Source organism: Microplitis mediator, chromosome 1, assembly GCF_029852145.1.
Source record: "Microplitis mediator isolate UGA2020A chromosome 1, iyMicMedi2.1, whole genome shotgun sequence".
Classification (NCBI taxonomy): domain Eukaryota; kingdom Metazoa; phylum Arthropoda; class Insecta; order Hymenoptera; family Braconidae; genus Microplitis; species Microplitis mediator.
Genome location: NC_079969.1, coordinates 10,104,851 through 10,131,430, shown reverse-complemented (window position 1 = coordinate 10,131,430; position 26,580 = coordinate 10,104,851). Strand labels below are relative to the sequence as shown.

General features: G+C 28.3%; 5 protein-coding genes across 6 annotated transcripts in view; all 5 read left to right on the top strand.

Annotated features, from left to right (window-relative positions):
• The window catches only part of LOC130674144 (lachesin-like), a 57,623-nt gene extending 56,182 nt beyond the window's left edge, over positions 1–1,441 (top strand). For both annotated transcript variants that reach the window (XM_057479419.1, XM_057479415.1), the window contains exon 8: positions 629–1,441. In XM_057479419.1, the coding sequence (XP_057335402.1) occupies positions 629–903 (275 nt within the window). In that variant the 3' untranslated portion in view covers positions 904–1,441. The remainder of the gene's footprint in view (positions 1–628) is intronic.
• A 4,567-nt stretch (positions 1,442–6,008) lies between these two features.
• Positions 6,009–10,955, top strand: LOC130665933 (oocyte zinc finger protein XlCOF6-like). The gene is made up of 3 exons (XM_057466564.1): positions 6,009–6,205; positions 6,281–6,430; positions 8,684–10,955. Exons 2-3 carry the CDS (start codon positions 6,343–6,345, stop codon positions 10,339–10,341), a joined length of 1,746 nt encoding a protein of 581 aa, XP_057322547.1. The 5' UTR covers positions 6,009–6,205; positions 6,281–6,342; the 3' UTR covers positions 10,342–10,955.
• Positions 10,956–13,485: 2,530 nt separating this feature from the next.
• On the top strand, positions 13,486–14,649 carry LOC130669149 (zinc finger protein 782-like). Its single transcript, XM_057471893.1, has 3 exons — positions 13,486–13,735; positions 13,811–13,913; positions 13,982–14,649. Exons 1-3 carry the CDS (start codon positions 13,571–13,573, stop codon positions 14,545–14,547), a joined length of 834 nt encoding a protein of 277 aa, XP_057327876.1. The 5' UTR covers positions 13,486–13,570; the 3' UTR covers positions 14,548–14,649.
• Positions 14,650–15,302: 653 nt separating this feature from the next.
• Positions 15,303–17,757, top strand: LOC130671271 (zinc finger protein 260-like). Its single transcript, XM_057475058.1, has 2 exons — positions 15,303–15,595; positions 15,666–17,757. The coding sequence occupies exons 1-2, from the start codon at positions 15,364–15,366 to the stop codon at positions 17,366–17,368; spliced, it is 1,935 nt and encodes a 644-aa protein (XP_057331041.1). The 5' UTR covers positions 15,303–15,363; the 3' UTR covers positions 17,369–17,757.
• Positions 17,758–21,816: 4,059 nt separating this feature from the next.
• Positions 21,817–26,471, top strand: LOC130671264 (synaptonemal complex protein 1). The gene is made up of 8 exons (XM_057475047.1): positions 21,817–22,847; positions 22,921–23,029; positions 23,337–24,029; positions 24,584–24,810; positions 24,882–25,084; positions 25,155–25,423; positions 26,037–26,225; positions 26,299–26,471. Exons 1-8 carry the CDS (start codon positions 21,958–21,960, stop codon positions 26,374–26,376), a joined length of 2,658 nt encoding a protein of 885 aa, XP_057331030.1. The 5' UTR covers positions 21,817–21,957; the 3' UTR covers positions 26,377–26,471.
• Positions 26,472–26,580: the final 109 nt, after the last annotated feature.

Below are 26,580 nucleotides of genomic sequence, written 5' to 3'. Positions count from 1 at the left end.
AATTTTTTCGAATTTAAAATTTAAAAAAAGTAAAAATCACTTTTTGTTAATTAAAAAATAAAAAAAATAATAAGTTAATAAAATGACCTAATGGATAATTTTGTTTGAACAATTACCTAAACAATTACGGGTAATGACAGTTAAAAAAAATTTTTTTTTCATAAGAAAATGCGTTTTGAAAATTATTGGAATTTATCAACAATTAAAAAAAAAAAAAATTTTTTTTTGATACAACATAAATTCATCTCGCGAAATACTGAATCGAATGGTATAAACTAATTTTGGTCGATTTTTTGAAATTTTTCCTTTATAATTTTCAATATGACTTAAAAAAATTGGTAAATCTTCATAAATTTAAATCTATTTATATAAATCTCCATTGATGTATTTGTGAATTATCGGAAAATCTGTTGAGATCAGTTGAGATTTTTTGAAATCAACATGGATTTAAAATAATGAAAGATTCAAGATCATTAGTCTTTAGAGATCGATTCCAAATTTTTAAATCTACAGAGAGTTAAATTTTTTTTTCCGGATTGTTTGGAATCTCTTTGGCTATGGATTAAAAAAAAAACATAAGAATAAATTGACTAAAAATAATGAAAATGAATCGTTAAATTATTTTCAGAAATAGGAAAACCATCAACGTCACGTAATACAAATTCACGTCGTGATTCTAAAAAATGGAATATTGATAACAATAAAAAGAGCAAAGACGAATTAATGTTTAAAGAAATGATGGAAGAGCTGGAAGAGGAAAGTGATAACGAAGAAAATTTAAGCAATTCAAAATCGTCTACATCAGCCTGTGGTTTACAATGCTGCGGTTATCTTGATGCGCTTACTGTCGTCGTCATGCTTTTAACTATTTTACCAAGATTTACAACAACCACCTTGTCGTAGGTTCTCCACTAGACGGTTTGTCTGCTGTCTCGAATCTAGATACTACAATCTGTCTTTCACCCAACACCCATCACCCATCACCCATCACTACACCCCCAGCTAAAATACTCACACACTTACACATCCACGGACATCATTAAACTTGTGTAAGTTAATGCCAATAGCATTTTATGTCAACAGAGCATCAGTTTAATTAAACTTTAACGTCTTTTAGTACCGACTATTTCTACTCGCGAAAATAAAACGACATTGAGTTTATTCGATTAACAACAGTCGACTTTTTAACGACAAAAATCTCATTTATTTTTATCAATATAAATATAAAAATATATATTTTTATTATTTATTATATAAATACCCTGTCTTCCAAAATGCTGAATAAAATAAAAATATTCAATTCTTTTTCTCTTATTTTATTTTTAATTGGTAGCTTTTAAATTCCCCCACCCCCGCCCCGCGCGTTTTTAATTAATTAGTTTTAAAAATAGTTCACGACTTTTTAAATTTAAAATTAAAATGACAGCTTGAATATTAAAAATTTATAAAAAATGTATATAAATAAATTTATAGGAAATTAAATTTCCTGTAAAATAAGTTCTTCTAAATTTTTACATAAACTCAATAGTTAATGAATTACTTTAATTAAAAAAATTTATTTTTAAAGAGAGTAAATATTTGGATAAAAAACTAAAATAAAAATAATTTAAAAGCTACCATTAATAATATAATTATTTTGTGCTAGATATAACGTTCGATAGAGCGATTTGTAATATAAATTTATACATCTATATAATTGAGCAACTATAATCTATAATAAAATGATGATGTAAAGAATTATTTAAGTCGAGGGATAGAGCAGCTATGTCCGTATTTTTTTTCTGAGATTAGTATCACTATACAGCATATTGATATTATCACACGTTCATTACAGTCAATACACTCTCGATTTCACGACAAGGAACTTGCGCTCATCCGCCACAGTAATAGACAGTTATAAATAATAAATATGATAGAAAAAAAAAAGTATTAAGCTTGAGTTATATGTTACATTCAATATCTATAGACAGCTGCTCTAATTTCTCGCGCTATGTAAATAAATTAAAACCATTTATTTAAATACTAAGAACAAGACAAAGAAAAATTAATATATATGTATATATATGGAGTGTGTGAATAGTATGAATCGAATAACTTTTAAAAATTTCGATTATTTGTTGGTTTTTAAATTATTTGTTTGGAAATCGAATATGCGTTTCGGAATTAGAAAAGTAAATTTTCATTAAAATTGTGGAAAATTTGTTACAATTTCGCAGATTTTTTTGAATAATTTGAAAATATACAAATACTTTGACTACAAACGAATATATTTTAATTTCGCATTATTTGCATATACATATAAGCAAATAATGCGAAATATTTATAAATATATAGAGAGAAGTAGGGTAAAATGCGGCAGCATCTTTTAACAGAAAATTATTATTCTATTGGATTTTTTTCGTAAATTATGAAAATGAATTTCAATGACTAGTTACGGCTTGAATATTTATATAAAATTTTTTTTACCCAATTGTTTTATGATACTGAAGTTAGCCGACGTCTTATAATTTTTGGATTTGTTCAAAACGATAAATTGCAAAAAAAAAGATTTGAAAAAATTGCACTTACAGTATTTTTAATTTTCTACATGTGCATATTTTTGTTTTTTTTTTTCTTGTAAACGATTTGGTGATAAAAGAATTTGAAAGTTTTTGATTTTTTTACTATTAGGCGATTTTAAATTAAATAGTAAACTAAAAAAATTTTTTTTCGTCGAAATGTTAATATGGCCACACTACTTGGGGTGCCCCATTTACTCAATACTTTTCTCTATAAAGACTATAAGGTAAGAGACCCAGAACCCGATCAGGGAACTAGTACCCGATCACTCTTGTATTCATATATTTATATTTACTAAATTTTACTAAATATAGATATTAGGGTGGTCGTTAAAAATTAAATTTTCTCAGATGTGCTATAAACAGCTTCTTTTTAGTGAAAAAATACGTGGGGATTTTGATTTTTTCTTTTTCAGTAAAAAGAACACGTGCCTCAGGACGATCAAAGTTCATTTTTCGAAACAATCGTGGTTTTTTCAAATATCTCATGAAATATGCAGATTAAAGGAAAAAATCATAGGAACAATTTTGTAGGAAATTAAATTCTTGACAAAAAAAATCATTTTCATTTTTTTCATAAAATGTGTATTTACGAAGATATTTTAAAAAAGCTTTTTTAGATCTTATCAGTTGAGAGTTTTACTTAGGATTACGAATGTTAAAGATATAGTGAAGATTTTCAAGTATATAGAAACTATAACAAGCATTTATGATTGATATGTTACGAATTACGAACTTGTCTATATCTAAGAAAAAACGTTATCTTGAACATTTGTAATCCTCAAAACTCTCAACTGCTAAGATCTAAAAAAGTTTTTGTAAAATATCTTCATAAATACACATTTTATAAAAACAACAAATATGACCTTTTTTGTCAAGAATTTAATTTCCTACAAAATTGTTCCTATGATTTTTTCCTTTAATCTGCATATTTCATGAGATATTTAAAAAAAAACGCGACTGTATCGAAAACTGAACTTTCCCTAGTGAAAATTTTTTGATCTTCTTCAGGCACGTGCTCTCTTTACTTAAAAAAAAAAAACCAAATTCCTCACTTATTTTCTCACTAAAAAGAAGCTTTTTATGGGGCGTCTGAGACAATTTAATTTTTAACGAACACCCTAATAGATATACTAATATATGGAGTGATGGAGTATTAGTTCCCTGATCGGGTACTGTCTTTTACGTTAGATAAACATTTATAAAAAAAATACAATTGGCCCTACTCTCCTATATATGTACATATATGCTTGTGTACATTTGTATAAATATATGTTTGCTAATTAAAAAAAATTATTATGTGAACGCATGTTGTTTTGGATGATTTGTACGTTAATTATATAAGTGATGGAATGTATTATAATAACAATTATAATTATTGTGATTTTGATTGTAACAATATATGGTTTGAATTGATAGACTAAGCCTCAGGGAGTTGTAAATAAGTTATCAATGTTTGAGTAATTAATTATTTATTTTAAGTAAATAATTAATTAAGTGTGTCCTTCTTCATGTAAATAATAATAATACTAATAGAGTGTTTATGTCTAGTGGATTTTATTTGTATGATTAAATTATTTGTAAATAAATTAAATGTCAAAATTATATCTTTGTTTGTTTCCGGGAGCCATAAATTAAAGGAAAAAATATCAGACTAGTTTTTAGGTAATTTTGAGTCAGATTTTATTTTAGTTCAAAACAATCAGTAAATTTTCTTTTTTTCAAATTACGAATTTGCTGGTTTAGGTAAATTTTATTCAAAATTCAAACTCAAGGATCAATAAGACACTAAATCTATATCATTAGAAAAAAAAGTTTTATCAGCTTGAGATATAAATAAATTTTATATTTTTTATTTCGTTTTAAAAAAAATAATTAAAATTTTGAATTATGGAAATTTCCAAACTCAAGTAAGACATTTTTTAAATGAAATATAAAATTAAATTAAAAAATTTTTATTTAAAAACTCACCAGATCCAATCCTAGATCTCCAGAAATTATTTAAATGAATACGACTAACTAAATTAATTAAATTTTAAGTCACATAATTATTATTCACTCACTCACTAAAAAATTATTTCACTCATTAGAAAGTTTTAAATAAAAAATTCGAATGAAAATCAAGATGGCGGCACATTTGCTTAGAATTGGAAAAAAATTTTAACCGAAAAAACTTTATTATTATTGCAATTATTAATTTATGATTAAATTAATTTAAAATACACTGTATTAAAGTAATCAATTGTAACTTTTTTTCGGCCAGACAATCTCAAGATGTTTTATTAAACCCCGACTTAAAAAAAAAGTTGAATGTTCAACAAAGTAGAGGAATTTTATAAAAATTAATGACTCAAGTATTTAAGATACTGATCAAAATAAATTGAGTAATTAATTAATTGTTGAGTTTGTCTGATTTAAAGAAAAAAAAAAAAAAACAATGACGAAATTTGCCAGATAACGGAAGCACGACTTGAGACAAAAAATGATATTTATGGGTATTAATTTCGATTGACAATTGTAATTATTATCTCAGAGCGATAATCGATAGTTATTTTAATTATTTAGATAGTATTTTGATCGGTGGAAAAAGTTTTAACAGAATGAAAGTCAATTAAATACGAATGACAATTTGAGACGCCTGGCCCTAAAGCGGTTATGCCGCCATCTTGGCGATAGCCCGCGCGTTACGAAAAATTCAAAAACGCGCATGCGCAAATTTATGTGTACGGAGTGCCGTGCTGTCGCCCTAAAACCTCTTTTAATAACAGTAGGAAAATAACTAAAATCAGAATTAGCACCTGTACTTATACAATAATATTCTGTTTTTTACATTAGACAGTTTTTATGAACATAAAATTTACAACAATGTCGTTGTTTTATATTGAGAGCGTTTAACTATTAGGTAAAAGTAAAATAAGAGAGAAGTAAGTAGTATAAGTTTAAAATAAGAGAGTTTTGTACGTCACCGAAATGTTGCCAACTTAACTTAATTAATGTTTATTTGAATTGAAGTCTAGTTTGAGTGAAAGTAAAAATTGGAAATAATTAAAATAAAAAAAGAGAATACAATTAAAAATGTAGAGCAAAGAATGTTTATTTATTTACAAAAAGTTGGAAATTAAAATAAAAGTTAATATATAAGAGTCAAGCTTAACGAAAAGATTGGTTTCAACTAAAAATAAAATAGTAATGTGTTTGTGTTTACCGTAAGAATGCAATATCTTTCGGTGTATTTTAAAAAAATTGAATATTTAAATCTGTTCTAACATGCAGGGATGGTGTTGTAAACATGTATAAATTAGGTGTAGTCGATTTTGTTATTTTACTCTGAAGATAATACTGACTGTCGATATACTGTGATGTCGTTGGTAATGTAGAATTTTCGTAAAAATGTTTTTGAAATGTATAGTAAATGCAAAGTTTGCTTTAAAATTGTATCTCTCGTGAATGGCCCCGCCACTTTCTACTGGGATTGAAAAAAAAAACCGCCAAGAAATTTTTAGTTTTACTGACGTCATTTTCGTAAAAAACGGACATAATTTGAGCAATTGAATGGTTGAAATAAAAAGTATAAATAATATCCAATTTAATTAATAAGCAAAATATATTAAATCAATGACTGTTTGATGACTATTATAAATAATCAGGTAATTAGGTTATGTTATAAATCATTGGTCGTAAAAATATGAACGCGTTGTCTGTAACTTGTAATTTAATTGTAGGAATCAATTTTTAATTGTTGTATTTATCAACAATACCATAAAAAATTTAAATAAGCGACAAAATGAGCACTCCACCGGAAATAGTGGACATAACTAGTGACAGTGAAGCTAACGCGTCACATGTAGAGAATCAGGATGAAGAAGTTGTTCGTATGTATTTTTAAAATATAATATTTATTTATTATCTACTTAAAATATCATAAAAGTACTGATAATTTTGTTTATCATGATACTGCAACAGGCGGTTTATTTTTAAAAATGTATATAAATTAAATAGTATGTTGTGTGACAAGGGATGAAATAAAACGATTTCAGACCAGGGTAAAGTTGGCTGACATCACCCGCAGTCTGAAATCTGTTTCTTCCTGAGTTACACGCAATATTTTTCATGATTACCTGCATTGGAACTCAAAGTTTCAGTGTCAGCAGCCAGAAACAAGTTCATTTAAGATCAATGGTGTCATCAACTATTAAATTGTCATTTTCAATTTATCTTAAAGCAGAAACTATAAATACTATTTATTATTGACACTAATTTTTATAAAAATGAACCACAGTTAGAATTGTCGTTTACGTAAATAAAAACAATGGTCTAAAATTACTATTAGACAAATGACAGTATCAGTTTTAATTGCAAAAGCTTTCAGTCAGCGGGCAGAAATTTTATGAGTTTCTTCCCAAGGGACGAAAGAAATTTGTTTCTGCCCGTTGACTGAAGGAATTCCCTCGCGGTTTCGGAATCGCTATGAAATTATGCTGAAATTCCGATGAGATTATAGTAAAAGCATTGTGAGACCACGATAAAATTACGGTGAAATCACCATAATTTTGTGCCATTTGGTCACTATAATTTTATGGTTATCTCACAGTGGTTCGATAGTGGTTTCACAGTAATCTTATTATGTTATCACAGTCGTTTCATAGTTACCTTACAGCAGTTTTACCATCGATTTATAATAATTTTATAGTAATCTCACAGTGGTATTGCTGTGAGTTTGGAGTGGTACCATAGCAAATTCACAGTGAATTTACAGTGAACTTACAGTAAATTCACAGTGAATATACACGGAGAAAAAAATGCTGTAAATTTTACTAAGAAATATGAGAATAATTTTACTATCCCGTTCAGTAAATTTTACTATATTAGAATGGAATTAAATAAAATTAAATTTTTACTAGCTATTAACTTTTTATTATCAGTGCTATCATTTTGATAATTATTGTTATTTATGTCATCTGTATTGGAGTTGGTGTCGATTTTTATTTTTAAAAAATCACTTGTTTTAACCGAGATTCGAACCCTGATCTCCCGCGTGCGAGTCCTTTCCTATGTCTGACGGCCCGATGTCTTCTTTGAACAAAAGTTTCTGAACTTGTAATACATAGTTGTATATGCTATTTCCACCAACTTTTAATTTCATCTATACATAGTAGAATTTACTATACAGATAGTGAAAAAATATAATCTTGTTAGAAAAAAATACATTACGTATAATAATTTTTAATATCTTCTTATGTAATAATAGCCAACCAGTAAATTTTACTAAATGTTTTGTAATAATTAAAATACAGAATGTATTTATTTAAATCTGTTAGTAAATTTTACTACAATATTGTAATTTTTACTATATTTTTTTCTCCGTGTACAGTTAATTGACAGTGAATTTTTGTTAAATTCACAGTAAATATACAGTAAATTAGCAGTGAAAATAATAATAATAATTACGAAATATGGATTACTTTATAAAAAAAGGAATTGCCACTATACAACTCTACAGCTACGATTTGACGACTGTCAAATCACCATAAAAATATATTCAAATCACCATAAATTTACTGTGAAATCTTGGTGAAATCACCATTAATTTACTGTAGAAACGTTTCGAACTCACTCCATTACCACTACCAGATCACCATAGAATTGCAACAAAATCATGGTAAAACTAATATAAATTTATTGTGAACCCATTATGAACCCACAGAGTTACCACTGTCAGATCACCATACACCTGTGGTAAATAGACGGTGCGACCACCCCAAAACACTACGATAAATCAACCGTAAAATTACTGTAAACTCACAGTGAAATCACTACTAAATCACAATGACCAAATAACCCAAAATGACAGTGAATTCACTATTAAATCACCGTAAACATACCGTAAACTTACGGTGAAAGTTATTTCACTGTGATTTTACAGTAATTTCAAATCCGCGAAGGTTCACAATTTACGCGTTTGCGTAAATCAATTCGCGGTGTTGGACTAAAATTCGCTTCTTTCGACTGGCTGTGGAGACACTGAAACTTTAAGCTTCGATGCTGGTATGAAAAAAAAATGATCGGGTGTTGGATATTTTTACTCACACTTTTAAAAAACTGATTTTTATTTCTATTTGTTTTAGTTGTTTACGAAGCAGTGGCTAAAAAACATTCAGGAAATAATGTTCTTAATTCGTTGTTTGCGCTTACAAATCAATGCCATTTAAATAATAATGGCCTACCAGTTATTTCGGCACAGCAAAGAATGAAAATTTGGGGCGAATGTTTTATTTTGAATCGTATTGCAATGCAAAATATGCAAGCATTAACAAACATGGCCGAATGTTTTTTGACAACTTCTACTGCTACTATTAGTACTACTGGTAGAACTGGTTCTAATAATGATAATGATAAAAATAAAGTAAAGCTAGAAGAATTGCAAAATAATCTTGAGACGATCAATAAATTGATAAATGAAAACAATTCTCAGAATAAAGATGAAGATCAAGCAAATGATGTAATTGAAGAATTGGTTGTCAAGGATCAAGAGAATTATTCAACAGACAATGATTGTAGTGAAGTAAATCTAGTTCCGGTTGTTAATAATGACAATTCTAAGGATGACAAGAATGATTTTGTTGTTCTGAATGATGGAGCTAGTGGCCCATCAAACTTGCAGGTACAAGTTGATGAAGTTGTTGACAATTCTAATGCGGGAACTGCGCATGAAAAAAACACTGAACCAGTAAACCCAATTACTGAATCAGATCAAACTGGAAACTCGCATGATATAAATCGTCATATTCATCATCACCGTCATCAATCAGAAAACAAAAAGTCAATTTCTTGCTCAACCGAAAAAGAACTCGAGTGTTTATTTTGCAGAAAAATATTTACTAGTAAAAAAACTTTGATGCTTCACTTGGAGACCCATAAAAAAGATGATAATTATTACTGCAATGTCTGTCTTTATACAACAAAATTTTTGTGGACTTTCAAAAACCACATGAACCAGCACATCAATGCTGGACTGTTCATTTGCTATGAATGTGGTGACTCATTTGTAAACAAATCATTAATAAAGAAACATTTGAAATCTCATCACAAGTCCAAGTTTCGAAATTCTAATCGCTACCGACGTTCGAAATCTTCTAAAAGATTGACAGAGGAATGTCCGTTCTGCAAAAAAAAATTTTTAAGTAAACACAATTTAGAACTACACAAAAAAACCCATAAAAAAAAAAATCATTTTTACTGTAATGTCTGTCTTTATAAGACAAAAAGTACTCGAAACTTTGTAAGTCACAGTAACAAGCACATGAATGATGAACTATGTGTTTGTTACCATTGCGGTAATTCATATAAAATCAAAGCATCATTAGAAGATCACTTGAATTCTCATCGTGATCCCAATTCTCAATTTATTAATCATCATAATGCAATAAGTTTTAGGAATAAAAATCTCGTGTGTTTATTTTGCCAGATAAAATTTCCAGACATTGAAAGTTTGGAACAACACAGAAAAACCCATAAAAAAGGAAGTACATATTATTGCAATTTGTGTCTTTATACAACAACTGTTTTAAATTATTTTTATAAACACACGAAGAAGCACTTCAATGATAACTCATATACATGCTATCATTGCGGAAAATCATTTAAGAAAAAAAAATCAATAGAATTTCACTTGAATTTTCATCGTGATCCCAAGTATCAATTTATTAATCATCATAATGCAAGAAGTCTTGTAAATAAGAAGCTCGTGTGTTTAGTTTCCCAGAAACAAATTTCCAGACATTAAAACTTTGGAACAACACAAAGAAACCCATAAAAAGGCAAATAATTATCACTGCAATGCATGTCTTTATAAGACGAAGGATACTCGGACTTTGAAAGTCACACCAACAAGCACATAAACGATGAATTACATACTTGTTATTATTGCGGAAAATCATTTAGAATAAAAGCGTCATTGGAAAAACAATTAAATTTTTGTCATAATCCGAATTTTCGGGCGATTAATCATCCGGATTTAAGGGATCGTTGAAATAAAGGACTGAAGTATTGATTTGAAACTTCACGACAACAAATATATACAGGAAAAAGTAATTATTAATGTGATTTTTAAAAAAACATTAACGAACACATGACTACAAGTTTACCTAAACTATTATTAGTAATTATTTGAAATTAAAACGCGATTTCAAATTACTTAAGTTATTTTTATAACTCGGACTTTCATGTTCAGTAAATCAATCTAAAGTTTTTCTATTTTTTTCTTATTCGAATGGAGAAATAATAACAATTAATCAAATATATAATGAATAAGTATCTGATTAATTATTTATCGACGTAATTAGTTATAATCTTTATATTTATTTTAATAAAATTATTTTTCATGATATTATTAAGAAGCTATTGGTTTAATCATAAGTAGAAATAAATAATCCGTATTCAGAAATTTCATTTTAGAAGATAATAAAAATATAACTAAGATTTTATTTTGATTTTTACTTACACACATGTATTTTTTTTTTCTAATAAACATATTCTATTACTATTAATTTTATTATTTAATTTTCCTATTTGTATGTTTGTCTTCGCATTGAATTCCTGTAAATAATTTTGAATTAGGAAAAAAATTTTGTAAATCCAAGTACTTGCAATAATTATAATTTATACAATATAATAGAAAAGCTTGCCACTAAATAAAAATTCAACATTTAAAAACTGATCAGAATTTTGTCGATTTGAATCGACTAATTTCAAAAGTTACGAATAATTCAAAAGCTTTCGGATAACTAAAAAACTTTCGGCCAGTTCGAAAGTTTTCGAATTATTCGATTTGAACCCGATTCGCACACCCCTAGTTTTTATGTTTATATATTTATTTTCTGTCATATTGCACACCTCAAGCACGAAAGCGCAGGTGTGCTTTATGGACGGTGTTTTTTTTAACACCAAATTGTACTTGTCAAATTGTTTTTTTTTTGTACTTCTGTTTCTTCGCTAAAATTAATTTATAAATAAAATAAAAAAGTTTATTTTTAAAATTAAATTCTTTAAATTGTCTCCTTATTTATCACTTAATTTTCAGCCATTACTAAAGCTAAATAAATAGCTGTGATAATTAAATCAGACTTTAATTGTAGAGGTGTGCGAATATTCGAATTTACGAATTATTCGTCTCGAATCGAATCAAATTATTCGATTCAAATTTCGAATCGAATAATTCGAATAGTTCGAATTTTTCGAATAATCTGAATTCAAACCAAATAATAAACTAATTAAATTAAAGAAGAATTCGCATTCGTCGTAATTATCAACATTTTTGACTTCCCGCTAAGAAAATTGTAAATTTCTAAAAATTCGGAAAGTTATTGGTTTCGGACGGATTTTCAAAAATCGAATTTCTAAGAGATCTAGATCTCTTATATGATCATATATAAACTTATATGGTCATATCTAATTATACATGGCCAGATATGAATTTTTTTCCCGGGCTTGCAGACTATCTGACATGGAAAATTTTAAAAAATTTTGCCGTGTAACATGTTTTATTTAATTTATGTAGAATTTTCGAATAAAAATACGAAATTTACCTTTTCATCTCGTATATGACCGGATGACACTTTTTTTTACAATAGTTTTATTATTTTAGTAATGAATTCTGTGAAAAAAATATTCAAATTGAGTCAAATACACCCGACCCTCGCGGTTTTGCGAATGCCGTAAAAATGCCGTAAATTTTCGGCATTTATACACATGCCGTAAATTTACCGTAATAATTTGGTAATAATATGGTTATATTGGCCAGTTTTTTTGCTGTACTTATACTGTAGAGTTACCAGATTATTATAGTAAAATTACCATAAAAATGCCGAACTTTTACCGAAAAAATGCTATATAAATACCGCAATAATGCGATAATTTTATAATAATAAAATCGTATTTTTTTGGTAATTATACCGTAGATATCCTGCGATTTTGCCAGATTTATCCTGATATAATGAAAAATTGTAAAAAATTTGGTTTTATTTTATATTTGCTTCTGCGGTTAAAATCATCGAAAATGTGCAAAGTGTAAAATTTTATATTTTATTCTATTAGTTCACACATTTCTTATTGAAACAAAAGAATGTAAGTGAAAATAAGAATCCGGGAAAATTGAGGTTTTCAATTTTCTTAAGTTTGTTTGTATAGATATAAATACAATAAGTATCAACTTTCGAATAAGCGATTTGGCATAATGGTTGATGGATCAGGTTTTAAGTCAGTAGCACTCGGGATCGAGCCCACGAGTTGGCGGGGTTTTTTTTTTTTTTTTTTTTTTCATGACAGTTATTGTACATATAACTTTATAATGTTATATATAATTATATATAATTAAATAAAATTTTATATAATAATATATAATTTTTGTTCCGGGTAGAACGGTTTAATGCTGCAAAAATGCCGAAAATATGCTGTATAATTACGGTTTTAATGCTGTTAAAATACCGTATTTTTTCTGTTTTATTACCGTAAATATTTTGAATTTTTTTCGTAAATTTTTGGTAGTAATGCGGCAAAAAAACTGGCCAAAATAACTTGAATAATACCATATTTATGCAGTATTTATACCGTATAATTCCGGTATTATTTCGGTATTTCCAAAACCGCGAGGGGAACAAGACAACTTCCATCGAAATCGATTAATTTAAGAGCACAAAACAATCATTTGAACTATTCGAATTAGTCGAATATTCGATTCGAATGATATTCGCACACCCCTATTTAATTGTTATAATTTATTTATATAATTTTATAGTTGGATTAGCGAGACTGCATTTCAGATATTTTCGTTTTTTACCTCCACCATTTAAATATCAAAGGCTTGCGCCTTGATGGTGGGGGCAAGAAACCGAAAATATCCGAAACGCAAACTTCCGCTAATCCAATTATAATTTACTGTAAAATAAAAAGTAAAGGTGGCGCTAAATAATTAACTGTCATTGTGATGTTGATACTTAAATAATCGTAATTAAAAAATGTTGCAATTACTATTAAATTCCGGGTCAATTCTTAACATTAATTATTTTGATCAATCTGTAGTTAAAAAGATCAACAATTCTAGTGATAGTAATTTAATTACTGCAATAATAAAATTTAGTAAATTACGAAATAAAAGTAATGAAACCCAACCACCAAAATTGGTAATTAAATTGACTCAATTGAATGAATTAATTTAATTAAATGAATTAATTTAATTAAAACAAAAAATTTCGCAGAACACTGATGATCGCAATCATTTAGCAGTAAATAACAAATCCCATAAAATTTGTTGCATTGAATATGTTTGCCATGAGTGTCATAAATTATTCATATCAGCAGGTGAGAATTTACCCATCATAAATTTTTAAATAAATTACATCATCATATTAATTATCAATTAATTGCAGAAAAGTATAATGAACATGTGCTGATCAATCATAAAAATAGAAAGTGTCTGAAATCTGATGGATTTAACAAGGAAGCCAATAAAAAGTTAAATTTCCAGAATCCTCTAGAGGAAAAAAAAATCTACAAACACCCATGTCCACATTGTACACACACAAGTAAAACAATGAGTGCTCTAAAAATGCATTTGACCTCTCATTCTGATGAGCGCCCTTACCAATGTCCGCATTGTAACCATACTTTTAAGATTAAATACCATTTGAAGTATCACTTGCGTATCCACTCTAGTTACCGGCCTTACAAATGCCCGAATTGCGCTTATGAGAGCGTACGACTCTGTGATTTAAAATGTCATCTTCGTGTTCATACGAGCGAGAAAAATAAAATTTATACACTTGAGTGTTTATTTTGTCCTGAAAAATTTTCAGACCGTTATAGTTTGATGCTTCATAAAAAAGTACACAAAAAAGGAAGACGTTATTATTGTACTGAATGTTCTTATTCAGTATCTCAAGCAAATAACGCTAAGAATCATTTTGAAAAAAAGCACATTGGAGAACGTAAATAGCATTCATTTTATCACAAGAGTTACAGGCTTTAGTATTCATTTTTGATATTTTTCTTTGGTATTTAAGTATATAATTTTAATAATTTTATAATTAATATTGTAGCTGATAATAAATAATCTATTAAAGATAAAATAATTTTACTTTTTATTTTTTAAAAATATTAATAAATAATTTATTATATGAACTTGTTTTCAAAATTTTATTCAAGATCTTCATTCAAGTCAAGTACCCTATCCAAAAATTCCCATAGAATCCACTCAACTGCGACAAAAACCGCATAGAATCCTATAGACTGTGTTGGTTTCTATGTGGTTTTTGTCGCAGTTGAGTGGATTCTATGGGAATTTTTGGATAGGGTAAATTTTTTCTGCTAAAATTTATTTCAATTGAAAAAAAATAATTAAATTAAATTCTGATTTAATTTTTATTCAAATATTTGAATAAATTTTTATTTAAATTTCGTCTTGCTCAACTCTAGCCCGCATTACCACTTTTAAAAATTTTCAAGGCCCATTTTGCCCCTTGTTATTAATTTACATGCCTATTTTACCCCTTGCCCAATTTTCCTTCCTCCTTTACGTTACAATTACAAGTACTTAAGTTTTTATGTCAAAGAAGAAAACTAAAATAAATTTTTAAAAAATATTTCACTAAAAATAACAAAATTTTAAATTTTCTGTCTTAAATTTTAATTTGAAAAATGATTAATATGAAATCTGCATGTAGACTGCGCTGAAAACTACAAAAATGTCTGATTGTTTACATTTTTAATTCACTATCTTCGTAAAATTAATTTGAAGGTTAAAATAATTGAAATGTCGCAAGAAAATTTGACTTTTTTGTCAAATCTTTTAAACATTTCCTTAGATGAACTCAAAAAAATTGAGATTCCTGAAAAAAGTGTCATTGTTACTTCAATTAGAGATGTTCATTTATCAACACTCGAAGAGGATCCACCTGTTACACGAAAATGGGATGAATATCGTTACGAAATACAAAGGGTCGAATATATTTGTCAGGATTGTTTGAGTTCGTTTAGTTCAGCAGGTGATTATATTTTCTAATTGTCATTTAAATATATTTTGAACAGTAATTATATCTAAGTATTTATATTTAGAGCAACATAGACAGCATGTACTGTCTAGTCATACGGACATAAAGATTATAAAAACTGAAGAGTGTGAATTTAAAACCCAAGATTGCAACCCGACTGTTTGCAACAAAGATCAGACTCGTAAATTAGCAACTGAAAACCCGCATGACATAAATCGTCATGTCCATCATCACGGTCATCAATCAGAAGACAAAAAGTTAATTTATTGCTCAACCGAAAAAGAACTCGAGTGTTTATTTTGCAGAAAAATATTTACTAATAAAAAAACTTTGATGCTTCACTTGGAGACCCATAAGACAGGTGATAATTATCACTGCGATATCTGTCTTTATACAACAAAATTTTTCTGGACTTTCAAAAACCACATGAACCAACACATCAGTCCTGGACTGTTGATTTGCTATGAATGTGGTGACTCATTTGTAAACAAATCATTAATAAAGAAACATTTGAAATCTCATCACAAGTCCAAGTTTCGAAATTCTAATCGCTACCGACGTTCGAAATCTTCCAAACGATTGACAGAGGAATGTCCGTTCTGCAAAAAAAAAATTTTCGGTAAACGCAATTTGACACTACACAAGAAATCCTATAAAAAAGGAAATCATTTTCACTGTAACGTCTGTCTTTATAAGACAAAATATACTCGAAACTTAGAAAGGCACACCAACAAGCACTTGAATTATGAATTATATATATGTTACCATTGCGGTAGGTCACATAAATTCAAAGCTTCATTAGAAAAACACTTGTTTTATGAGCATGGCCTCCAGATTCAGTTGATTGATAATCTTCAGTATCCAGAGAATCGTGTTGGTAAAAACCCGAGGGATTTACTCGGCCAGAAAAAATTATCGAATGCTGATAGTTTGAAATTTGTTGATGCAAAGCATAAAAAAGTGACTTATCAATGCGATGTGTGTCTCTATACGACATCTGCTAAGTATAATTTGGACCGGCACATCAGGACACACGAGACCAATAAAAGATATTTCTGTTTTCATTGTGGCGCATCATATAAAATAAAAGCATCATTGGTCAAACACTTGAACTTTCATCGTGATTCGAAATCAAAATCGATTAATCATCATCAGCATCGGATCAATCACATAAAACAAAACTGTACGTGTTTAGTTTGTCAGAAAAAATTTCCGGATGTTAAAAGTTTGTGTCGCCACAAAGGGACACATAAAAAAGGAAATAATTATCATTGCAATGTATGTCTTTATAAGATACCTACATTACATAACTTTGATAGGCACATGAAGAAACACATTAATGATAAATTGTATACATGCTATCATTGCGGAAAATCATTTAAAAAAAAAAAATTATTAAAAGGTCACTTGAATTCTCATCGTGATCCTAATTCTCAATTTATTAATCATCATAATGCAAAAAGTGCTATAAATAAGAAGCTCGTGTGTTTATTTTGCCAGAAAAAATTTTCAGACATTATAAGTTTGGAACAACACAAAGAAACCCATAACAAGGGAGATAATTATCACTGCAATGCATGTTTTTATAAGACGAAGGATACTCGAGACTATGAAAGTCACATCAACAAGCACATGAACGATGGATTACATACTTGTTATCATTGCGAAGAATCATTTAGAATAAAAGCGTCATTGGAAAAACACTTTAATTTCTGTCATAATCCTAATTTTTGGGCGATTAATCGTCCGAATTTAAGGAATAGTTAAAATAAAGGACTGAAGTATTCATTTGAAATTTCACGACGCCAAATATATAAAAGAAGAAATGATTATTAAAGTGATTTTGAAAAAATCATTAATGAACACGTGACTTAAAATTTACCTGTGCTATTATTAGTGATTATTTGAAATTTAATCGCGATTTCAAATTACTTGAGTTATTTTCATAACTCGGACTCTTAAGATACTGATCGATCATGTTCAGTAAATCAATCAAATGTTTTTCTATTTTTTTTTACTACTCAATTGAAGAGATAATAAGTAATTAAATAGATAATTTATATTATCGAATTAGTTATAATCTTTATATTCACTTTTATAAAATTATTTTTTATGATATTAAGAAGCTATTGGTTTAATCATAAGAAGAAATGAATCATCCGTACTTATAAACTTTATTTTCGATAATAAAAATATTAATATTTTGTTTTGTTTTTTACATGCAAACATGTAGTATTTCTTTTTCTAATAAACATATTTTTCACTATTAATTTAAGTATTTGATATCCCTATTTTTATGTATGTCTTCATTATCGTAAATAATTTTTAATAATGAGAAAAAAAAAGTTTAAAAAATCCAAGTACTTGGAAAAAGTATAATTTATAAAATACAATAAAAAAATTAAATATTTTCATTAATTAATAAAAATTCCATTGGAATTTTACGATTAATTAAAAAAAATCTACTGTACCAACCCTCTGAAGAAACATTTCTCCCATAAAATCGAACTTAGTTTGCGACCGTCAATTATATTTGAATTATTAACAATAATTCATAATTAAAATTTTTAAATTTAAGTTTTAAATTTTTAAAACGATTTCAGACCAGGGCGACGTTGGCTGACATTACCCGCAGTTCTACCAGGGTGCCCATAGGCGGCTACAGTATATAAAGGGTTATGTAACAAATGATCCGAGGACAATTGATCCGCGACAATTGATCCTTGCGACGATTGATCCGTCAATAAAATGCGTGTAACATGAAAAATTACGCCCTTTTTTCACTAACTTTGTGTGCGTGTAATATAAAAAATATACTCACACACAAATTAGTGAAAAAAGGGCGTAATTTTTCATGTTACACGCATTTTATCGACGGATCAATCGTCGCAAGGATCAATTGTCGCGGATCAATTGTCCTCGGATCATCGGTCGTGTCACCATATAAAGCCAAAAAGGCGTATAAAAATGTCTTTTTGGAATTAGTGACGTGATATTTAAACTGATAATCCTACTAAGATACTTACATGCGGTTATAATTTTAAATTCGAGATAAAGAGGTCCAAGTGTATGTATTCGAGTTATGGAGGGTAAAAATGTACAGAAATAGCTTGTAGGGGTTTAGGTATCCTAAAAGGAAACCTAAAAGGGACTCACTAATTATTTCGACTTATAGAGGGTAAACATTTCGAGCAACGGAGGTTTTGGGGTTTGGAGGGAAGGGGATGAAACATTTCTTCGAGTTTAGGAGGTTTTCGACTTATCGAGGTTCGACTTACAGAGTTTCTACTGTAATAATATATTTATAAAATATATAAGATATTACATAGTTATTTTATATTATAGATTTATAGATAACAACCCTTTATTACAATACTATAATATTATTTTTATGAGAACTATGAAATAAATAACTCGTACAATACACTGATAACAATAACAAAAAAAAATAAATAAATAATAATATTAAAAGTTTAAAAATAATAAAAAAATAATGTTTCATTCTAATCTTTGATTTTTCCTGTTTACTTTTTGTAACACAAAATAATGTATATGTACAATTACTCATTGATAATATAAAATATAAAACTGAATAAGCATTGTTTATGTTATTGAAATAATAATTATTAATACAAACACAACTTGAATAATAATAAACATAAGAGTAATAATAATAATGATATTGATAATAATACCAAACAGTCACTACGTGACTGCCCGAGTCCCGTTATTAAATTTATAGAATATGATTTCGATTTCATTGTTTTTTGCAGCCTTATCAATTAACTCCGATATTTCGTTTGTTTTATTATTATTTAGGTGTAATACGACAAATCTTCTCATTAAGTAACGACATTATTGATTTTGATATTTGTTTTGAAAGTTTACCAAACAAATGTTGTTTTCCATTAATATAAAAAAATTAAATATCTAATTTCAAATATAATAAAATTTTTATGTCAGTTATTTTATAATATATTATATATATTGTTCTATATATATATATAATATAATGTTCTTTAACACGAAGTTTGAATATATTTACAATTATTGATAAAACTTAAGATATTAAATTAATTATTGCATTAAATGAAAGATACCAATCCAAGTCAAGAACGTTTATTGATATCGAATTTATTAACATTATCTAATTTTTCCATATAAGTATGGTGGAAGTATTACAATAATAATAATAATTTTTAATTGATAATAATATTAATTAATAACAATTTGGTTTAATTATTACAATGAATTAATTATTCATTCGTAATTTCCCATATCACAGTATTCAAATTAATTCATCTACTATATTTCAAAAACATTTTTACGAAAATTCTACATTACCAACGATAACACAGTGTATTGACAGTCAGTATTATCTTCAGAGTAAAATAACAAAATCGACTATACCTAATTTATACATGTTTACAAACACCATCCCTGCATATTAGAACAGATTTAAATATACAATTTTTTTAAAATACACTGAAAGATATTGCATTCTTACGGTAAACACAAAAACATTACTACCCTTGCAGATTTGAATCACGGTGGAAACACCGTGGAAGTGTAAACACCGTGGATCCACCGTGGTTACACCGTGGGTTTGTTCCATTTTACCACCGGATATACACAGTGTATCCACTGTGATTACGCGGTATATCCACCGTGATTTCACGGTGGCTTGACCACTGTGTATACACGGTGTTCCCACTGTGATTACGCAGTGTACCCACCGTGATTCCACGGTGGCTTTGTGCTATTTCACCACCGTGGTTCCATGGTGGATACACCGCGTAATCACAGTGGTACAATGGAACAAACCCACCGTGTTTCCACCGTGATTCAAATCTGCGAGGGATATTTTATTTTTAGTTGAAACCAATCTTTTCGTTAAGCTTGACTCTTATATATTAACTTTTATTTTAATTTCCAACTTTTTGTAAATAAATAAACATTCTTTGTTCTACATTTTTAATTATATTCTATTTTTTTATTTGAACTATTTTCAATTTTTACTTATACTCAAACTAGACTTCAATTCAAATAAACATTAATTAAGTTAAGTTGGCAACATTTCGGTGACGTACAAAACTCTCTTATTTTAAACTTTTACTAATAGTTAAACGCTCTCAATATAAAACAACGACATTGTTGTACATTTTATGTTCATAAAAACTGTCTAATGTAAAAAACAGAATATTATTGTATAAGTACAGGTGCTAATTCTGATTTTAGTTATTTTCCTATACTGTTATTAAAAGATCGCATTGGTCAATTTTTCGCTGATCAATTGACGTCAATTGTCTAACAATTATTAGACAAAATTTTTCTACTTTACATCACTATATATTAGGGTGGTCGTTAAAAATTAAATTTTCTCAAACGCACCATCTAAAACTTTTTTTTAGTGAAAAAATAAGTGGGGAATTTGGTTTTTTCTTTTTAAGTAAAACGAACAGGTGCCTCAGGACGATCCAAGTTCATTTTTTGATACAATCGCGGTTTTCTTTAAATATCTCATGAAATATGCAGATTAAAGGAAAAAATCATAGGAACAATTTTTCAGAAAATTAAATTCTTGACAAAAAAGGTCATATTCACTTTTTTTTATAAAATGTGTATATATGAAGATATTTTTAAAAAACTTTTTTAGATCTTATCAGTTGAGAGTTTTGAGGATTACTAATGTTAAAGTTATAGTGAAGATTTTTAAGTACATAGAAACTATAACAAGCATTTATGATTGATATGTTACGAATTACGAACTTGTCTATATGTAAGAAAAAACGTTATCTTCAACATTTGTAATCTTTTAAATGCTCAATTGATGAGACCTGAAAAAGTTTTTTAAAAATATCTTCATAAATACACATTTTATAAAAACCACGAATATGACCTTTTTTGTCAAGAATTTAATTTCCTACAAGATTATTCCTATAATTTTTTCCGTTAATCTGCATATTTCATGAGATATTTGAAAAAAAACCGCGATCGTTTTGAAAAATGAATGATCGTCCTGAGGCACGTGTTCTATTTACTTAAAAAAAAAAAAAAAACAAAACCAAACTCCCCACGTATTTTTTCACCAAAAAGAAGCTTTCTATGGGGCGTCTGAGAAAATTTAATTGTTAACGACCACCCTACTATATATACTTAGAGTTAAATAAATTTTCGCGGTAAAAAAACAACGCGCGCGGGCATTTTAATGCGCATGTGCGTTAACCTGAAAAAAAAGTACCTCCAAACAAACAACCATCCAATTTGTAACCAAACAAAGTGTAAATAATAAACTAAGTTTCAGATATGTCTATAAAAATAATAATGATATAATCATAATTATTCTTATTATTATTATGAGTGAATCGGACGATACTGATATCTTACTACTGATACCTCCGGATTTATTCACCGTCGCCTCTTCTCAGTCTGATGACAGTTTGGTGGACTACCAGCATCAGCGTAATTTAAATAACTCAACAGTTGTCTCAGAATTGCTGGAGCACGTCCAGTCTCTGGAAGATCGGATAAGTGCAATTGAAGTTAAAGATATCAGTCTGGATCGATCGGCTTACGAACTGGCTCCAGCAGAGCTTCGTATTCCCGGAGCTGGAGCTGGAGCTGGAACTGGAACTGGAACTGGCGCTGGAAGTTTCAGTGCCAATACTTTGCTCAGTGATTTTTTAAATGAAAAAAATAATTCAGATACTAAATCATCTTCCAGTTTTCCAGTGACTCGTATAAATTATTATAATTTACATACTCCAGTTTCCAGTATTTCTACACCAACTAATTCTCCAGTTAAAAAATATGATGAAATAAAATTTAATAAAAATTATAGAGTTAATGGAACTGGAACTGGAGCTGAAGCTGGAATTCATGTAACAAATGAAGCTGAAGTTAAAAATGAAACTAATGGAGCCACGGGAACTAGAGCTGGAACTGTAACTGGAGTTGATGGAATTGGAATTAAAAATTTATCATTTTCATCTTTAAGTTTTAAAAATAATAATAATGATGATAACTTACCAGGTTTATTATCATTAAATACTTCAAGAGATAAAATAGAATCACCTAGAAATAAATTTGAGTACCCGATGTCCATAATGGAGAGAACAAAACTCTGGGAGTCCAAAAAATCACTCAATACGAGTACCCCAAAAAAATCAATTGATTTTAATAACAAGTCTGGAGAGGGACATGACAGGGCTGATTTTTTTTTTGATAAAAATAAAAAAGATGATTGGTAATTCATATTTTTGTTTTTTTTTTATTTATATTTTTTGAAATAATTCTTTAAAATGGATTTTTTTTATAAGGAAGTCGCAACCTTTGTTGTCGTTGACAGACTTTTGGACGCCAGACCCCACGAAGAGTCAAGATGAAATCCTCAGGATCAGATTGGAAGAAGAGAAATTTCGCCGGGAGGTAAATTGTTATTATTATTGGCTGCGGTTAGAGGAAAATTAAAAAAGAGAAAAACTATGAGAGTCAGCGGTAAATTTCCGTTAGTTTGAGTACCCACATCGATATATTTCGATTAAGTACAAAAGTCATATTTTTTATATATTATTAAGATCAGTTGAGTTGATAAGTGATATTGTACTTAGAATATAGACTTGTGGGTACTCATTTTACGTGAAATTATATCAGCTACTAAAATATGACATTCATATATTTAAAAAAAATTTTTTGTTCGATAAATAATAAAAAGTCATATATTTATTTTTTCCAGCATTGCGAACAAATGATCCAGGAATTACAAAAAAGGTTACTAGAGCAACAGGAAAAAATAGCAGTAGCAATACGAGTAGATAAAGACAAAAGTGACATTATTACAAAGTTCCAGGATGTCTGGAATAAATTTAGAGTCCGGTGGGATGATTTGGAGTCAGAGCACAATCAGCTGCAGTCTCATGTTCAGGAACTGATGGCCAAGCACCAGCAAGAATTGGAGAGTCTCAATTCAAAGTTGAATTATAAAGACGAAGAATTGAAACAGACTGAAAATCTTCTGAGGGAATCAGAAAAAAAATGTGAGAGTGCAGTAAAAGATAAATTGAATCTTCTAGAAGAGCATGCTAGTGAGTTAGAAAAATATAAATCACTCGTTCAAGCTGCTGATCAACGTTACGACGATTTAAAAAGCGATTTTGATAAATCGAAAGTTTTGAACGAGCAGCTGGAACAGACGGTAAAGAATCTGCAGCAAGAGTTGCACAGAGAACGTCTAAAGAATACAGAAGTACGCAGTGAAATGTCTGTGGTACACAAGGCATTGGATACTTGTGAAGCTGAGCTTATGGTTCTGAGGCAGGAGAAGGAAAATTTGCTGTTAAAGTTGAAGGAGGAAGAGAATCGGGTCAGCATATTAGAGAAAAACAAAATGATGCTACTGGAAGATGTTAATGATACTAAAAAATCTGAGGTAATGAACATTCAAATGAGTTATTATTTTTTATGGCTTGTGTTTGATGAAAAATGGCCTAGAATGTTGAGTTGAAAAGAAAATTTCCTTTTGTTTGAGTACCCACGTCGGTAGGTTTGGGTGGGAAAAATGGGATCCTCATGGAAAACTTTTTTAAATAAAAATTGATGGTACCGTGGCGTAGAGGAGGTTGTGGCGAGTTAAAAGAGTACCCACATCAATATACTTAGATCAAGTACAAAAGTCATATATTTTATAAATAATTAATATCCATTGTATTAATGAATGATCATGTATGTAAAGTATAGACTTGTGGGTACTCATTTGACGCGGAATTACATCAACTACAAGAATATAACGATCATACATTTTAAAAAAATTTTTTGTTCCACCAAAAAATCAAAAGTACCATTTTACCCTTTAAAATAAAATACTTATTATTTAGCCGTAATATAGGTTTGTGGGTACTCATTTGTCGTGGAATTACATCAACTACAGGAATATAACATTCATATATTTAAAAAAAAAAAATTTAATGTTTGTTTTTATACTAGAGTCTTGTGAGAGAAGAAATGAAGGCTTTGATAGCGCAGCAGGAACTAAAGAAAACTGAACTACGTGAAATGTATCAGAAACAAGTGGACGATGTGGTCAATACTAAATTGAAGGAATTTGAAGCTCAGTTGGACGCCGCTGAATTAAATTTCCAATTGGAGCTCGAGTCTAAGCAACGGGCCATTGCTGAATGCGCTGCGAGGAAGATCAAAAGTATCATTGACAAGTAAGTATTTTGTTTATTTATGAATTAGTCTTAAAATTAATATTTTAACACTTTAATTTTTTTTATTACAGGCATCAGTTAGAAATAAATTTAATTGAAGAGAAACATAAAGAAGAAAAACGTTTGTGTGAAATTCGACTTTCCCAGACTAATAAAAAGGCGCACGCTTATGAAACTCAATTGACTGCGTATCATAATGCCAAGTCGCGACTTGCCGAACAATTACATTCACTCATGGAGAAACAATATCATCAAGCGTTACATATTTTGACAAGTAATTAAAAAAAAAATTTTTTTGTTTTTCTTAAAAAATTGTTTTTTATTAGAAAATTTTGTTTCTTTAGCTGGCAATACTGAAACATTCCAATTACCACGTCATGATAAATCCGTTGATTTATTAAATTTAATGAGTAGCTCGAATTTCAATACCACGACGTACTTGGAGCCTGTAAAATTAAATTCTAAAGAAAAAGATAAAGAAAAGGAAAAGGAAAAAACGAAGAGGGATTACACTGAGAAAGATTATGATGAATCTGTCGCCACTTATTGTAATTCGAGTGACGATTTACAACCGCGGCAAAGTGATGACGATTTAAAAAAATATATAAAAATGGTAAATTTTATTTTTTTCACTTGAAATGCTTGTAATTAGTAAACTATTGGGTTGAGGTGAAAAATGGTAAGGACTTTTTTTGTAGAGAATTAAATTTCCTATCTATAATATCTAGTTCATTTTTCCATCAAATCGATAGTTAACTTATAATTGTAATTTAAAGTCCGTAAGTTTGATTTAAATGTTAATTTTGATCCCATTTACAAAACTAATCAAAATATCTCTTAAACTATTGGATCTATGATAATATTGATGAGATACTTTTTTATAGAGAATTAAATTTCCTATAAAAAAGGTCCTTATCCGCGAACTGATATCTCTATTAGACTGCTCTTAATATTAATTTAAAGTTCATAAGTTCAGATACTATGTAAATTTTGATCTCATTTGTACTTCTAATTAAAATTTTAACTTAACCGTTGAACTTATGATAAAATTGATAAGAAAACTTTCTATAGGAAATTAAATTTCCTATAAAAAATGTCCTTATCCGCGAGTTGATATCTTTAATACTTTGTCTCTCATTTCAATTGCAAATAAAAAAATTCTCAATTTGAAAAAAAGAATAGAATTTTACTTATTAATTATAGATTATTTATTAATTAAATTACAGATACTGCACATGCAACACACCCAATCATTAGACAATAATATTACTGATAACATTAAATCATCTTCACCGTTGGTATGCCGCGAGGTACCAAAAAAATATTATTTAAAAGCCGATAGTTCAAAAAATAATTCTTCTGAAGAATTATATCCGACAAAATCTACTGAGGACATCAGTACTACAATTAATACTGTAATTATTTAATAATTTAATGAATCAATTGATTAATAAACGTAAAATTTTAATTTATAAATTTATTTTTCAGGAATATTTCACTCTAGATAAAAATAAATGTCGGACTCCCGGGCGTGGTCAAGAAAAAATAAAACCGCCTTGGAAATAATTAATTAAATAATTAATTAATCAATTAAGTACAAAATGACTGAATCAATGTCTTTTATAAAAATAATAATTACTATTTTTTTTATATAATTAAATAATACTTAATAAAATTTTTTAAATATAAATTTTTATTATTTATTTATTTTTTTTTATTAATTTTTAGTTATTAATTAAACAAATTTCATTTAAATAAATAGCTTTTAAT